At 38.2% G+C, this 17227-nt stretch overlaps 1 protein-coding gene across 3 annotated transcripts in view; it reads left to right on the forward strand.

Moving 5' to 3' along the window:
- Positions 1–17227, forward strand: part of SACS (sacsin molecular chaperone) — a 94151-nt gene that overhangs the window by 7847 nt on the left and 69077 nt on the right. For all 3 annotated transcript variants that reach the window (XM_059144611.1, XM_059144614.1, XM_059144612.1), the window contains exon 2: positions 7479–8001. In XM_059144611.1, coding sequence (XP_059000594.1) covers positions 7967–8001 — 35 coding nt within the window. In that variant the 5' untranslated portion in view covers positions 7479–7966. The remainder of the gene's footprint in view (positions 1–7478; positions 8002–17227) is intronic.

The raw sequence follows: 17227 nt of genomic DNA on the forward strand, positions 1-17227 counted from the left end.
GTCATTATATGAGAAGCAGTCTGGTTTATTGGAGAGACCACGTCAACTGAGGGTCTAGGGCTTGTGGCAGAGCTGTGTCACTTCCTCACTGTGACCTTGTCACGCCCCGGTGTCCTTAAGAGACACCGTGAAGGTATGCACTGTCGCTCCCCTTCAACATTGACACTGCAGAGCTATATATTACAAAGATTAATGTCTTTGTAAAGACATTTACATTTACATATTTATTTATAAACTAACATTTACGATGTTTGCCATAGAGCAGCCCTGGGGACTTTCTTCACCTTGTGCCTTTCTACATCCCCTTGTGGCTTGGGTACATACTATAACTTTTTTGAGCTTCAATCTTTTAGCCTGTAAAATGGAGAAACTATCTGGACTACCTCTTTTTTTTTTTTTTAAGATTTTATTTATTTATTTATTCATTTGAGAGAGAACATGAGTGGGGGAGAGTCAGAGGGAGAAGCAGACGCCCTGCTGAGCAGGAAGCCCAGTGCGGGGCTTGAACGCAGGACTCCAGGAGCATGACCTGAGCAGAAGGCAGTCGCTTAACCCACTGAGCCACCCAGACGCCCTGGCCTATCTCTTTTATCAAGCGGTCTTAAGGATAACATGACACCATATATGGAATTGTAAAGGACTACAGAAATGTAAGGAGCTATCATTTAAATGCCACACGCATGATTTCTGATTGACTAAGAAGGGCTTAAAGGTACCATGTGGATCTCTGCAACCCTGAGGAATACTTTGGAATGCTTGGGGAGTTGGTTCTCGCAGAGTGTTTCACAAGGTGGAGGACACATGCCCTGAAAACAGAGGGGATGGTTGGTGTTTAGGAAAGGAGAAGATGCTACCCCTCCCCCCCTGCAAAAAGAGATTACGTGGTGAGGATATGACCCCTTTTAAAAACCCCTTCTCTACCGTGTCTCGTCTCCCTCCTCGTCTCTTCTTCTCCTTCCCTCCTTTTGTAAAAATACCTCATTGCCTAGACTTTATTTTTCCCTCTGTACCTCATTCTTAATGAATAGCTATTATAATAATAAATGAAAGCAATGAAAGACTATTTTAAGCAAGAATGTCATTATATACTCTTCATTTTATAAACTTATTTTCAATATTATCCCAGGTATGACACACAATTTATAAGTACAAATTTAATTTTTATTATTTTCAAATGGAAACACTGTACATACAAAAGAAAAATATAAATTAGAATCCTTTGCCTACATTTTTTTAGGTTTTTTTTTTTTTTTTTTTAATTTTCAAGAGTTCTTTATGTATTCTGGACACAAACTTTGTCAATTATATGTGAGGCAAATATATTCTCCTGATTTTTGTAGCTTGTCTTAAGGGAGCAGAAGCTCTTAATTTTAATGTGGTTTGACTGTAATCATCTTTTGTCTTCTGATTAGTGGCTTTTATTCGTTCTTTTTTTATTTTTGGTTTTTAAAGATTTTATTTATTTATTTGACAGACAGAGATCACAAGTAGGGAGAGAGGCAGGCAGAGAGAGAGGGGGAAGCAGGTTCCGTGCCGAGCAGAGAGCCCGATGTGGGGCTCGATCCCAGGACCCTGGGATCATGACCGGAGCCAAAGGCAGAGGCTTTAACCCACTGAGCCACCTAGGCGCCCCTTCTATTCGTTTTTTAAAGAATTCTTTACTCTGAGGTCATAGAGATACTGTGTTATGCTTCTTTCTAAAAACCTTAAGGTTTGCTTTTCTCACTTATGTCTGCCTTGGATATTTGTGCACTTTGGGAGGTACAGACCCATTTGGTTTCTATGTAGATGATCTCTTGTCACAGTAGCATTTTCTGAATGGTCCCCTTTCCCCACCGAATTCTACAAACACCTCTGTCACACATTAAGTTTCTATGAATGCACCGCTCTGTTGCTAAGCTTTTTATTCTGATTGTTCGTGTGTGAATGCCCTACTAACTTAGTTATTAATAGTTTTACATTAAGATTCAATATCTAGGAAAGCAAGTCTTTCTACTTGCTGTTCTGAAAGAGTGTCTTTTTAAAGAAATTCTTGTTCCTTTGTTCTTCCATAAAATTCTAAGCATCGACTTGTCAAGTTTTATTTTAAAAACTCACTGGGAGTTCCTTTGAATGAGAAGATCAGTTTGAGGAGAGTTGCCATTTCATTGATATGGAGGCTTCCTTTTCAACATGTTCATTATCTCTGTTTTTAAAAAGACCCTTTTTAATGTTTTTTGTTCAAATTTATAGATTTTTTCTTCCTAAAGGTTCTATACAAGTTTTCTCTTTATAACTATTCCAAGGCAACTCATATTCTTTCCAGCAATTATAAATGGCTATCATTTAAAAGAGAAACTTTTAAAAAAAATTCTTGCTAGGATGTAGAAATGCAATTGAACCTGTATCAGTAATCTTGATACACTTTATTATGAAGTCTAAATTTTTTTTAAAGTTCCATCTGTGAATAGTGACGTTTTATTTCCTCTCTTGCTCCCCTCATTCCTTATCCCTCTCCCCCTTTTACTGTCTTGCACTGGCTGGCGTCTCCAGTAAAACATGGACTGGAAACAAAGATAGGAAAATATGTCTGCCCTTTAGTGAAGTTATCAGCTTTGCATCGACTAAAAGTTTTTTATTTCATTTTCCTTTAAAAAAAATTTTTTTTGGTCATTAATGGGTATAGAATTTTATCCCCTGATAAATCCAATCAATTTGATCATAAGCTATTATGTTTATTACACACTGCTGGATGCAGCTTGCTAATTATGTATTTTGAATTTTTGCACCCATGATCATGAGTGAGACTGGTCAGGAATTTTGCTTTTTCATATTATCCCAATTTGGTGTCCATCATTTAATTTGGAAATATTATCAGCCTCATGAAATTACTTGGACATACTGTCTGCTTTTATGTTCTCCGGGAGAATCTGTAAGATATTAAGGTTAGTTGTTTAGTGGATGTTTGGTATAGCTCACCAGCGAAACTGGCCAGCCTTGTGCTTTCTCTGTGAGGAGATTTTTAATATCAGTGATTCAATCTGTTTAATGGGAAGGACTTAGTTTTTGAATTAATTTTCGTACTTTATATTTTTCCAGGAATTTGTCCATTTCCAAAATTTTAACATTCATTACCTGAAAGGCTTTATAATCTCTTATCTTTTTAATTTCTGATGCATCTAATGTTTCACTTCTAGCATTCTCCGTGTGTGGGTAATTTTGCTTTTATCTTGATGAGCGTTGCCAGGAGTTTGCCATTGTGTCTTTTTAAAGAACTCTGCTGGGGCAGCTGGGTAGCTTAGTAGGTTAAGCGTCTGCCTTTAGCTCAGGTCATGATATCCCAGTGTCCCCTATGGGGCTCCCTGCTCATTGGGGAGTCTGCTTCTCCCTCTTCCTCTGCCCCTCCCCCCTGCTCATGGTTTCTTGGGCTCTCTCCCAAATAAATAAAACCTTTAAAAAAAAAAATAAAGAACTCTGCTGATAATTACCTCTCTGTCTTTGCTTTCCATTTCATTAATTCTGCTCTCATGATTATTTTCTATTTTGGGGGGATTTATCCCCTTAACTTTTTTCTAAATTCTTGAAGTGGATACTTAATTTTCAATCATCCATCTTTCTAAATGAAATCATTAAAAGCTTTAAGTGTCCTCAAACATTTTCTAACCCTCTTTTTCATGGAAAGCGAGCAGGTCAAAGACTCAAGTGATTCTGTAGGCACTTGGATCTGAACAGAATTTCCAAAGATTCCTTTTACTCATTTTATTTATCTTTAGAGTTACCCTCTATTTGTGGCCCTTGTTATTGGGTTTCCATTTATGTTGTGAATAGAGAGTTTCCTTTCATAGTACATTTATTTAAGGTAGAGACTTAAGGAAAAATATTAAGTAATGATCAAATAGGCCAAAGATCCCCAAAGCAGTGTGTTGTATCTCAAATATGAAAAAAATCAAGATGGTGACTCCTCAGTGACTAGTGTTGGGGAAACTGGTGTTCCAGGCCGCACACTGTCTTCTCTCATCCTTGCGCGTATACAATGGTTAATCACGGCAATAAGTTCTTTTTTTCTCTTTTTATTAATTTTAAAATTGGGGTATAGCTGACACACAATATTTTATTAGTTTTAGGTGTAGAACATAGTGATTCAACAAGTCTAGACATTGTGCTCTGTTCACCACAAATAGAGCTTCCATCTGCCATCCTATGATGCTGTTACAGTATCATCAAGCATATTACCTATTCTGTACCTTTTCCCAGGGGGTAATTTCAGAACAGTTGGAGAAGAAGACAAGTCCTGGGGAGATACACATGCCTCCCAGGGGCAAAGGGAGAGGGAGAAGCAGATTCCCCGTTGAACATGTACAAATGTTCCAGTGTCCAAAAGGGAATAATAGTTTTTAGAATTCTAAATTGTGGGTTAGATGTTAATTATAGAAGTGATATTAAAACTGAAGATTGTATTACTAGAGAGAATTAAGGAGCTGTTAGAGAAGGTCACGGTTATCCTTAGGACTCAGCATGGGATCATCAAGAATATGTCATGTCGGGGCACCTGGGTGGCTCAGTGGGTTAAGCCGCTGCCTTCGGCTCAGGTCATGATCTCAGGGTCCTGGGATCAAGCCCCACATTGGGCTCTCTGCTCAGCAGGGAGCCTGCTTCCTCCTCTTTCTCTGCCTCCCTCTCTGCCTGCTTGTCCTCTCTCTCTGTCAAATAAATAAATAAAATCTTTGAAAGAAAAAGGAATATGTCATGTCATATTAATACACTTTCCCCTTTGACAAAATTTTTAGAATAGCAGCTCCAAGGCATCAGGAGAAAGACTATATCTTGGCCTTGGTAATATATTGGGCAAAGTCATTGTATCCTGTTAACACTGAGAGACATATATATCTTTGATGATAGCACTTTCATTAGGGCTCAGAGTTATGTAGGAAAAACTATTCAAAGATTGTTTTTGTGATGAATGTATCATTGTCCATCTCTAGGAAGGTCATAATAGTTTGTCACAGGCTTCTGCGTTGTACAGCAATTTTATCAAACATGCCAGGTGATGTAAAGCTAATTAATGGTATAGATTTCAGAGTCCGATTTTTAAAAGATATTGGCAAACTGGAATTAGAGATGGAAACTCATTGAGTGAAGTTAATAAGCATGAACATTCAGTGTTCCCCTGAAATCAATGCTTCTGTTTCTCTCTAATGCTCCCACAGAAGCAGAATATCGTGAGCAGAGAAACTGTGCAGGCTGAAGGCAAATCCTGGAGGGTCTCCATTCAAGTGTAACTAATTCCAGATTTTCCTTGGAATTTCACCTTTTATCATAAATGTTTATGTAAAACTTGTGTCTGTTGTATGATACATTTATGTTTTATGGTTATACTTAAAACAACATTTTAATTGACAAAATATTTTTTATTTAAAAGACATTGGATTAATTCCTACTCTCAGAATTGTTATTTATTTATTTATAAATATATATATAAATAAATATAAACATTTATTTATTTATAAATATATATAAAATAAATATAAACTTATTTATTTATTTATTTATTTGACACACACACACACACACACACACACAGAGCACAATCAGGGGGAGGGGCAGAAGGAGAGGGAGAAGCAGACACCCTACTGAGCAGGGAGCCTGATACAGGGCTGGATCCCAGGATCCTGGGATCATGACCAAGCTTAAAGGCAGATGCTTAACCGACTGAGCCACCCAGGCACCCCCTACATTCAGAACTGCTTATGAGTTAGATCACAGAATGAATTATAGAATTTTAAAGGTGTTGCTTGTCTGGAATCAGAATTTTTCAAGTGTTAGTAACTTATAACACTTATTTCAACCCCTTGTTTTATAGATAAAGAAATTGATTCTAATCTTCTATTTAATACACATAACTTCTCCTAATCTGAACATTTCAAATTGAAGAGTCTAACTTTTGAAATCCATTGTCATATATAAGGCTTTCATCTTCATGCTATATAATTTCTTAATTTTAATTTTTTAATTATAAATTTAAATCTAGAATTTAATTCTTGATACATGACAATCAAATTTCATTATATATGATTTTATATGAAAGAATAATTAAGATTTTGGATTGGTTTGTTTCAATTAATCTCATTGCTGATGTCTGGTAATATTTTTATTTTAGCAGGTTACTGGGGAAGTGTTTTCAGGGAATAGTTTACAGTGAGTTCTGAGTTATTTTTCTGGGTTTTCATGAAGTCAAGAATCTCTAGTGTTGTAAGTCTAGCTTAGATTACCATCTCTAAATTATGTTTGTCAGCAGGGAAATATTGTGGGCTAACACAAGGAGAATAGGAATTCGGGAGCTGGTTTTGCATTTTCCAGTTTTTCAGTTCCTAGTTGAGTGACTTGAACATAGTTCCTCACCTTCTTGTATCCAAGTGTTAAGTTTCTTTAACATAGTAGCAATTCTGCCTCTCTTGTTCTGTCCACTTTAAAGAACCATTTAAGTGTGGTGCTAAGAGAATACCTTGAAAATTATCAAGTATGTATAAACATGAGAGTTGTATGAATGGGTAGAAAATTCAATCTTATGTGTCCCTCTGGCTTATCACTGTTGGCAAAGGTTATCCTTTATCTTCCTAGTTTTTTTCTTAAAATGTTAGACTGTTGGTAGTCACCAGTGATTACTGGGAATATTACTTAAAAAAAGAAGAAGAAGATGATGACTTTAATAATCAGAGAAAGACAATTATCATATGATCTCCCTGATATGAGGAAGTTGAGAGGCAACTTGGGGGGTTTAGGGGGTAGGAAAAGAATAAATGAAACAAGATGGGATCGGGAGGGAGACAAACCATAAGAGACTCTTAATCTCACAAAAAAACTGAGCGTTGGGGGGTGGGGGGAGGGGGTTTGGGAGAAGGGGGGTGGGGGTTATGGACATTGGGGAGGGTATGTGCTTTAGTGAGTGCTGTGAAGTGTGTAAACCTGGTGATTCACAGACCTGTACCCCTGGGACTAATAATACATTATATGTTAATGAAGAAAAGAAAAAAGAAAAAGACTTTCAGATAGACACATTTTCTTTTCTTTCTCTGGTATAGATGTTTTGCTTTCTAACATGCGTTATATCATATGTAAAGTTGTACCTTTGGATTTAAAGGTATTGTTTCTGAAAAAAGGCACATCGTGTGAAGTACGTATTTCACTTAAAAGAAGCCAGGGAAATAGAGAAATGAGAAGAAACGCATGGGGAGTGAGAACATGAAACTAAATTAAGTGGACATGTTTTTTGTTTATAGTGTCCGCCATGTGTAGTTACACATGTGTGCTTGTGGGTTGTGAGGTGAAGGATAAATGCCATGTCATTTGGCAGGGCCGTAGTGCAACCAGCAGTTTATAATTAGAAAGTCGCTGGATGTAAGAGCCATGGCTGCCTTCCACGAGGAATTACATTTTCAGTGCATTTACTCTGAGTACTTATCCCGACTCCTTCCCTGAAACTTCCTTGATTTTTCTTTCAGGATCCAAAAGTGATGTGGCAATGCACGTATGGCCAGACCAAGAAGAAAGGCTCTTGCCAGTGAATGTTTTACATCCGCTGAGATGAGGGTGAGAAACACGGAGCCTAAGAGCTTCTACAACATTTCTCCTCACCACCTTCAAAAAGAAGTACAGGAGATTCTTAGATGAAAAGAGTTTTTTTTCTGCTGTGGAGGAAAACCCCAGACCATTACCTGCTCAATACTATTTTACCTTAAAAACTTCTCTGGGTGTCCAGATCGGAAGGCATCACCCAGGGAGGCAACCACTTTTAGACTGGAGAGTCTTACCTGAAGGAACACAACAAAACATAGCAATGCTTCCGGGCATCAGATGATGAATGGACACTGAGGGAAATACAGGCTTCTCGCCCGCCAGGCAGAGCTGAGTGTGGAGTACACGTTTAAAGGAAACACAAACGAAAGACTTTGAAGACAGAAAAATAGTTTCATGACTTTCACAGACACATATGCCAGAAGTGATGATGGAGACCAAGGATAATAGGTAAATGGGTTAATGTTTTAAATTACAACGATTTGCATTGATTTTTTTTTTTTAAGGCTTATTGGGTTTTCCCAAATGAAACATAGATAAACAAAAACAGATGAAAACTTTCTAGAGATAAAAGTGAGTCAACTGTAAATACTTCAGCTGTAACCTGGAATTATGTCTGTAACAATTCAAGCCAAGGGTTGAAAATCATTCCTTATCTTTGTCCAGATGGTTTTTGGGTTTTTTGTGTTCTGGTGTGGGTGTTGTAATGGGCAGTTGATTAGATGTACCTCATTTTCTCTTTCCTCAAGTGTATATGTAGTGCCTCTTACTAGTCATGTGATTATTTGGAAAATATTAAATTAAAAACTGTGAAATACCTAAAATTGTATCAAATAATTTGGGAAAGAAGAGAGAGAGAGAGAGAGAGAGAGAAAGAGAGAGAGAAGTCTGCATTTACTTTGTCAACTTTGGTAAAAACAAAGTTCACTCCTTTCCTCAAATTTAGTTGCTATTTTATAAGGACATATACATTCTTGAGGACTTACATAAAAATAGAACATTTACAATTACCCCTTAGATTTCTATGTGTTCCGTTTCTCTTAAGGATCTAACAAAACACTCTTCCATTGATTTGGAATGCTGCATTCAAACAGTACTCTTAATAAATAAAATTTTAGTACCATTAAAGGCCAGATAAGCCTTCTCATCTTGTAACCTAATGATATCAACAGATGAAAAGACTTTTCAAATTTGGCTTTGAAATTGAGAGAGAAAAAGAAAAGTATTTGTTTTTATCTTCCAAAAATTTCCAAAATAAAAATTTTAAAATGTTTTATTTATTAGCTAGTGGATATAAGTGTAACTTTTTCAGTGGAAATTGCTTCCTAGCAAATGAGAATTACTTTAGTGATTGCTTCTTATTTAAATATGTGAATGCATGCAAATGTTGAGACTACTTAGAGGATTTGGTCTTTATTGGCCAATTAGAATAGTTGACCATTTTCTGTATTTTCTAGTATAATAAGAAGGCATGTAAGGTATCTAAGATAACATTATTGATGATAAATTGTTTAAATCTGTGAAAAACATCCTTAAGTAGCACCATACTTGCCATCTCACACTGTTTCTGAAGATTTTTGTTTTTTGCCTGTTAAAAGTGCTTTAATATAATGCCTTCTCAGTTGTAAAAGTAAAACTACTAAGGAGTTTTAGTTTTTCAAACTAAAAGGTGAATTCATTTTCATACAACTTGGCAGTTGACTGATTTGTTAGACATACTACCATTTATAAGTTTATTTTAAAGAGCAGTGTTTATGTAGTTGACCACTCATGTCAGTAAATATAACTCTTCAGCAATCAGGATCGATGTTAAGCATCCAACAGAAGTTGAAAAAACCAATGGATTCCATTGCCTTTGCAATCACCAGCTGATATATTCTATTTATAGCTTTAAAAAAGTATATTAACTTTGGGTGTATCTTTGTAGATTATGTAGGCTTTGGTAGTGTAGAATTTTCTCAGAACTGATGTGTTTATTTTACTTAAAGCTTATTTACTCATTTACTTAAAACCAGAATGTCAGTGACTGGATATACCAAGTGTGTGACTACACAGAGTGGAGTACATGGGCTGAGGGTCAAAATATCCATCTTAACACCATTTTTGTAAGTATACACTTTTAGTAAGGCTTTTAAAACCTATCTTATTAGGACCACAAATCTATAAAATTTGATTGCCTTTTTGTTCCTGGGGAAAGATAATTTTTAAAGCTGAAAAAGATCCAGTCTGGGCTTCTTGAGCTTTGGGGCATTGTATCCCGAGTTCCTGGGGGGGCATGCGTGTGGTGGGGGCTCACGCAGTCACGGCATCAGCAACTCAGGTCCTTCCTAGGGTACTGACTTTGTGTAAATGTTTTGCCAAAGGAAGTTAGATTGTCTTTTTTTTTTTTTTAATATAATTTTTTATTTTTTATAAACATATATTTTTATCCCCAGGGGTACAGGTCTGTGAATCACCAGGTTTACACACTTCACAGCACTCACCAAAACACATACCCTCCCCAATGTCCATAATACCACCCCCTTCTCCCAAACCCCCTCCCCCCAGCAACCCTCAGTTTGTTTTGTGAGATTAAGAGTCACTTATGGTTTGTCTCCCTCCCAATCCCATCTTCTTTCATTTATTCTTCTCGTACCCACTTAAGCCCCCCTGTTGCATCACCACTTCCTCATATCAGGGAGATCATATGATAGTTGTCTTTCTCCGCTTGACTTATTTCGCTAAGCATGATAGGCTCTAGTTCCATCCATGTTGTTGCAAATGGCAAGATTTCATTTCTTTTGATGGCTGCATAGTATTCCATTGTGTATATATACCACATCTTCTTGATCCATTCATCTGTTGATGGACATCTAGGTTCTTTCCATAGTTTGGCTATTGTGGACATTGCTGCTATAAACATTCGAGTACACGTGCCCCTTTGGATCACTACGTTTGTATCTTTAGGGTAAATGCCCAATAGTGCAATTGCTGGGTCATAGGGCAGTTCTATTTTCAACATTTTGAGGAACCTCCATGCTGTTTTCCAGAGAGGTTGCACCAGCTTGCATTCCCACCAACAGTGTAGGAGGGTTCCCCTTTCTCCGCATCCTCGCCAGCATCTGTCATTTCCTGACTTGTTGATTTTAGCCATTCTGACTGGTATGAGGTGATATCGCATTGTGGTTTTGATTTGTATTTCCCTGATGCCGAGTGATGTGGAGCACTTTTTCATGTGTCTGTTGGCCATCTGGATGTCTTCTTTGCAGAAATGTCTGTTCATGTCCTCTGCCCATTTCTTGATTGGATTATTTGTTCTTTGGGTGTTGAGTTTGCTAAGTTCTTTATAGATTCTGGACACTAGTCCTTTATCTGATATGTCGTTTGCAAATATCTTCTCCCATTCTGTCAGTTGTCTTTTGATTTTGTTAACTGTTTCCTTTGCTGTGCAAAAGCTTTTGATCTTGATGAAATCCCAATAGTTCATTTTTGCCCTTGCTTCCCTTGCCTTTGGCATTGTTCCTAGGAAGATGTTGCTGCGGCTGAGGTCAAAGAGGTTGCTGCCTGTGTTCTCCTCAAGGATTTTGATGGATTCCTTTCACACATTGAGGTCCTTCATCCATTTTGAGTCTATTTTTGTGTGTGGTGTAAGGAAATGGTCCAATTTCATTTTTCTGCATGTGGCTGTCCAATTTTCCCAGCACCATTTATTGAAGAGGCTGTCTTTTTTCCATTGGACATTCTTTCCTGCTTTGTCGAAGATTAGTTGACCATAGAGTTGAGAGTCTATTTCTGGGCTCTCTATTCTGTTCCATTGATCTATGGGTCTGTTTTTGTGCCAGTACCATGCTGTCTTGATGATGACAGCTTTGTAATAGAGCTTGAAGTCCGGGATTGTGATGCCACCAACGTTGGCTTTCTTTTTCAATATCCCTTTAGCTATTCGAGGTCTTTTCTGGTTCCATATAAATTTTAGAATTATTTGTTCCATTTCTTTGAAAAAGATGGATGGTACTTTGATAGGAATTGCATTAAATGTGTAGATTGCTTTAGGTAGCATAGACATTTTCACAATATTTATTCTTCCAATCCATGAGCATGGAACATTTTTCCATTTCTTTGTGTCTTCCTCAATTTCTTTCATGAGTACTTTATAGTTTTCTGAGTATAGATTCTGTGTCTCTTTGGTTAGGTTTATTCCTAGGTATCTTATGGTTTTGGGTACAATTGTAAATGGGATTGACTCCTTAATTTCCCTTTCTTCTGTCTTGCTGTTGATGTAGAGAAATGCAACTGATTTCTGTGCATTGATTTTATATCCTGACACTTTACTGAATTCCTGTATAAGTTCTAGCAGTTTTGGAGTGGAGTCTTTTGGGTTTTCCACATATAGTATCATATCATCTGCGAAGAGTGATAATTTGACTTCTTCTTTGCCGATTTGGATGCCTTTAATTTCCTTTTGTTGTCTGATTGCTGAGGCTAGGACCTCTAGTACTATGTTGAATAGCAGTGGTGATAATGGACATCCCTGCCGTGTTCCTGACCTTAGTGGAAAAGCTTTCAGTTTTTCTTCATTGAGAATGATATTTGCGGTGGGTTTTTCATAGATGGCTTTGATGATATTGAGGTATGTGCCCTCTATCCCTACACTTTGAAGAGTTTTGATCAGGAAGGGATGCTGTACTTTGTCAAATGCTTTTTCAGCATCTATTGAGAGTATCATATGGTTCTTGTTCTTACTTTTATTGATGTGTTGTATCACATTGACTGATTTGCGGATGTTGAACCAACCTTGCAACCCTGGAATAAATCCCACTTGGTCATGGTGAATAATCTTTTTAATGTACTGTTGAAACCTATTGGCTAGTATTTTGTTGAGTATTTTCGCATCTGTGTTCATCAAGGATATTGGTCTATAGCTCTCTTTTTTGGTGGGATCCTTGTCTGGTTTTGGGATCAAGGTGTTGCTGGCCTCATAAAATGAGTTTGGAAGTTTTCCTTCCATTTCTATTTTTTGGAACAGTTTTAGGAGAATAGGAATTAGTTCTTCTTTAAATGTTTGGTAGAATTCCCCCGGGAAGCCGTCTGGCCCTGGGCTTTTGTTTGTTTGGAGATTTTTAATGACTGTTTCAATCTCCTTACTGGTTATGGGTCTGTTCAGGCTTTCTATTTCTTCCTGGTTCAGTTGTGGTAGTTTATATGTTTCTAGGAATGCATCCATTTCTTCCAGATTGTCAAATTTATTGCCGTAGAGTTGCTCATAGTATGTTCTTATAATAGTTTGTATTTCTTTGGTGTTAGTTGTGATCTCTCCTCTTTCATTCATGATTTTATTTATTTGGGTCCTTTCTCTTTTCTTTTTGATAAGTCTGGCCAGGGGTTTATCAATTTTATTAATTCTTTCAAAGAACCAGCTCCTACTTTCGTTGATTTGTTCTATTGTTTTTTTGGTTTCTATTTCATTGATTTCTGCTCTGATCTTTATGATTTCTCTTCTCCTGCTAGGCTTAGGATTTCTTTCTTGTTCTTTCTCCAGCTCCTTTAGGTGTAGGGTTAGATTGTGTACCTGAGACCTTTCTTGTTTCTTGAGAAAGGCTTTTATCGCTATATATTTTCCTCTCGGGACTGCCTTTGTTGTGTCCCACAGATTTTGAACCGTTGTATTTTCATTATCATTTGTTTCCATGATTTTTTTCAATTCTTCTTTAATTTCCCGGTTGACCCATTCATTCTTTAGAAGGATACTGTTTAGTCTCCATGTATTTTGGTTCTTTTCAAACTTCCTTTTGTGGTTGAGTTCTAGCTTTAGAGCATTGTGGTCTGAAAATATGCAGGGAATGATCCCAATCTTTTGATACCGGTAGAGTCCTGATTTAGGACCCAGGATGTGATCTATTCTGGAGAATGTTCCATGTGCACTAGAGAAGAATGTGTATTCTGTTGCTTTGGGATGAAATGTTCTGAATATATCTGTGATGTCCATCTGGTCCAGTGTGTCGTTTAAGGCCTTTATTTCCTTGCTGATCTTTTGCTTGGATAATCTGTCCATTTCAGTGAGGGGAGTGTTAAAGTCCCCTACTATTATTGTATTATTGTTGATGTGTTTCTTTGATTTTGTTATTAATTGGTTTATATAGTTGGCTGCTCCCACGTTGGGGGCATAGATATTTAAAATTGTTAAATCTTCTTGTTGGACAGACCCTTTGAGTATGATATAGTGTCCTTCCTCATCTCTTATTATAGTCTTTGCCTTAAAATCTAATTGATCTGATATAAGGATTGCCACTCCTGCTTTCTTCTGATGTCCAATAGCATGGTAACTTCTTTTCCACCCCCTCACTTTAAATCTGGAGGTGTCTTCGGGCTTAAAATGAGTTTCTTGGAGGCAACATATAGATGGGTTTTGTTTTTTTATCCATTCTGATACCCTGTGTCTTTTGACAGGGGCATTTAGCCCATTCACATTCGGGGTAACTATTGAGAGAGATGAATTTAGTGCCATTGTTTTGCCTGTAAGGTGACTGTTACTGTATATGGTCTCTGTTCCTTTATGATCTACCACTTGTAGGCTCTCTCTTTGCTTAGAGGACCCCTTTCAATATTTCCTGTAGAGCTGGTTTGGTGTTTGCAAATTCTTTCAGTTGTTGTTTGTCCTGAAAGCTTTTAATCTCTCCTTCTATTTTCAATGATAGCCTAGCTGGATATAGTATTCTGGGCTGCATGTTTTTCTCATTTAGTGCTCTGAAAATATCATGCCAGCTCTTTCTGGCCTGCCAGGTCTCTGTGGATAAGTCAGCTGCCAATCTAATATTTTTACCATTGTATGTTACAGACTTCTTTTCCCGGGCTGCTTTCAGGATTTTCTCTTTGTCACTGAGACTTGTAAATTTTACTATTAGGTGATGGGGTGTGGGCCTATTCTTATTGATTTTGAGGGGTGTTCTCTGAACCTCCTGAATTTTGATGCTCGTTCCCTTTGCCATATTGGGGAAATTCTCCCCAATAATTCTCTCTAGTATACCTTCTGCTCCCCTCTCTCTTTCTTCTTCTTCTGGAATCCCAATTATTCTAATGTTGTTTCGTCTTATGGTGTCACTTATCTCTCGAATTCTCCCCTCGTGGTCCAGTATCTGTTCGTCCCTCTTTTGCTCAGCTTCTTTATTCTCTGTCATTTGGTCTTCTATATCGTTAGATTGTCTAATAAGCAATATCAAGTACTATGCTCAAATAAAGGGAAATGTATTATTGGATATACCATCTGGATATTTAAACTAAGAGTTGAGACTTCATCTCACCCGTTGAAGGCTGCTGAGGGATTGGTTCTCTCTCCTCGGCCATCAGGAGGAGTCTGGAGTTTCATATGTACCAGTATAGAAGCAGAATCCAGGATATGGGAAGGTTTGGGGAAATTGTCCTGTACGATGCCTAGGAAACAGTTCTAGTTACAGTGTGCTAAGAAGTTTCGCAGATCTGGTATTGATTCAGGCTGGTGGTGATGCCTGATAATTTCTTATGGGTTCTGTTTGACAGATAAGAAAACTGAAAGTATGTGACTCGTCCAAACTCATAGGTTTAGTTAAAGAAAAAATTTTTCTGGCACTTGCTAAAATGGTAAGGAAGACTTCCTTCGGTACCGTTGCAAGAGGTATCAAGACCATTGCAACAGGGGAGAGAGATTAGGCTCAAATATGAATACAGCAAAGGCAACCGGAGGTTTATCGCCAATGAGCAGAGTGAGGGGAAAATTAATAAGAGGAGATATCCAGTGTAAGGGCATTCTGGCTAACCCAACTTGACAGAATTCTTGCCGAAGGCAGGCCAGCATGATCAGGTATCAGGGTATTTGGTTAAATGTTGAGGGTAATCAGATATTAAGGGTACAAAGATTTTTTTACTAAACCGATTTAGCAGTTTTCTTGTTAAGAGACAGAGCCCAAGGGCAAGGTCTCACGGAAAAGAGGGCTCAGAGGTGCCTTCTAAAGTTTAGTCATGGAGAGATTCCAGGTTCAAGCTGGTTCAAGCCTAGTGTGACAGGACCTGCCTCTCCCATCTTCCTCCAGGGTCTACCCAATATGTCTGGCTCGACATCTAACCTGGGGATTACAGGGGAGCATTTTAGTTAGGATCCTCCAAATAAACCGCTGCTCTTAAAATCATGCACTCAGCTAAGATATATTGAGAATTTATTATGTGCCAGGTACTGGGAATACATCAGGGAATGAAACTGATATAGATACCAACTTTTGTGAATCTTATATTCTAGCAGGGAAAAACAGAAAACAAATAGTAAATGTAATACATAACTTAATTATATGGTATCTTACATGATGGAACCAAAGGAATGGTAGGCCAAGAAAAGGAGGTGGGAGTCTGACGGGGTTGTATGGAACGTGTGTCACAATTTTAAATAGGAAGGTCAGGACAGACTCCACAGAGAAGATGAAATCTAGCAAACACTTGAAGGAGGGGAAGGAATAGTCATAGTCATATAGGGGAAGAATGTTCCAGACAGGGGAACCCCTGCAAAACTCCTAGGTGGGGAGTTGCCTGGCGTGTTCCAAGAATAAGGAGTTGATGGGCATGCTGGAGTGAAGTGAGTAAAGGCAAAGTTGATGGTGATGAATGTCAACAACCTCATTACGATGGGTGTTGTGCCTTTTTCCCAAAAACAATCAATTCCCTAATTCTCCAGCTGACACTAGGTGCCAAGAATTAGCACAGACCCTAGAAGTTAAGGGTTCAGTCCTGCAAGACTGCCCCACTTGAGGGGCCAGACACAGAGGGGATCTCCAGGCAACCCAACTACAAATTCAGGGATTCCCATGATCCCTTTCCTCAGGTTCAATAATTCACTCAAACAACTCAGAACTCAGTGCTTTACTCATGATTACAGTTTATTGTAAAGGATATGATTCAGTAACAGACATTTGGAAGAGATGCATGGGGCGAGACTTGGGCCAGTGGGTGTGCAGAATTTCCATGCCCTCTTATCGCTTTGATGTGTTCACCAATGGGGTGTTGTTTCAGAGTTTTTATTGAAGTTTGATTCTGTAGACACACTCGACTAAATCATCAGTGATTGAACTCAATATCCAGCTCCTCTCCCTTCCCTGGAGTCAGGGGGTACAGCTGAAAGTTCCAAACCTCTAATTGCATGATTGGTTCCTCCACCTCTAACCACTGATCTTGAAGCCAGTTGGGAGCCCTGCCCTGAGTAGTTTCATCAGTATACAAAAGATGCTACTGTCCTCAGGAAATTTAAAAGCTCTGTGCCAGGCCTAGAAGATAAAGACCAAATATGTATTTTCTATGACAGCCCACTGGGAATAAGAAAGATTCAGATGGGAAAGCAAAGTCCTGTCTTCAGGAGAGCAGGCAAATAAGCTGAGTCCAAGTGTATGAAACGAAGCCCAGGCAGGGAAGATCAAGTAGGCAGTAGAGGGCCAGGAAAACAAGCCAGAACTTGTACTTCTCATGAGGGGCAGGAGTGGATTCAGGCTTCAAGCCATGGGTCTAATGGCAGTGACCCAGACCCAGAGCCAGGGCGACTGGTGTCCAAAGAAAGAACAAGTGGATTAACAATGATTCTGCACCTCCTCAGTTTCAGTAGTTCATGAGTATAAATAAGGTTAGTTAATATTTACATCTGTATCTCCACGGCTCTAAGCCTTCACCTGCTGGACAAGACCTTAAC

This window comes from Mustela lutreola, chromosome 13 (genome assembly GCF_030435805.1).
Source record: "Mustela lutreola isolate mMusLut2 chromosome 13, mMusLut2.pri, whole genome shotgun sequence".
NCBI lineage: Eukaryota > Metazoa > Chordata > Mammalia > Carnivora > Mustelidae > Mustela > Mustela lutreola.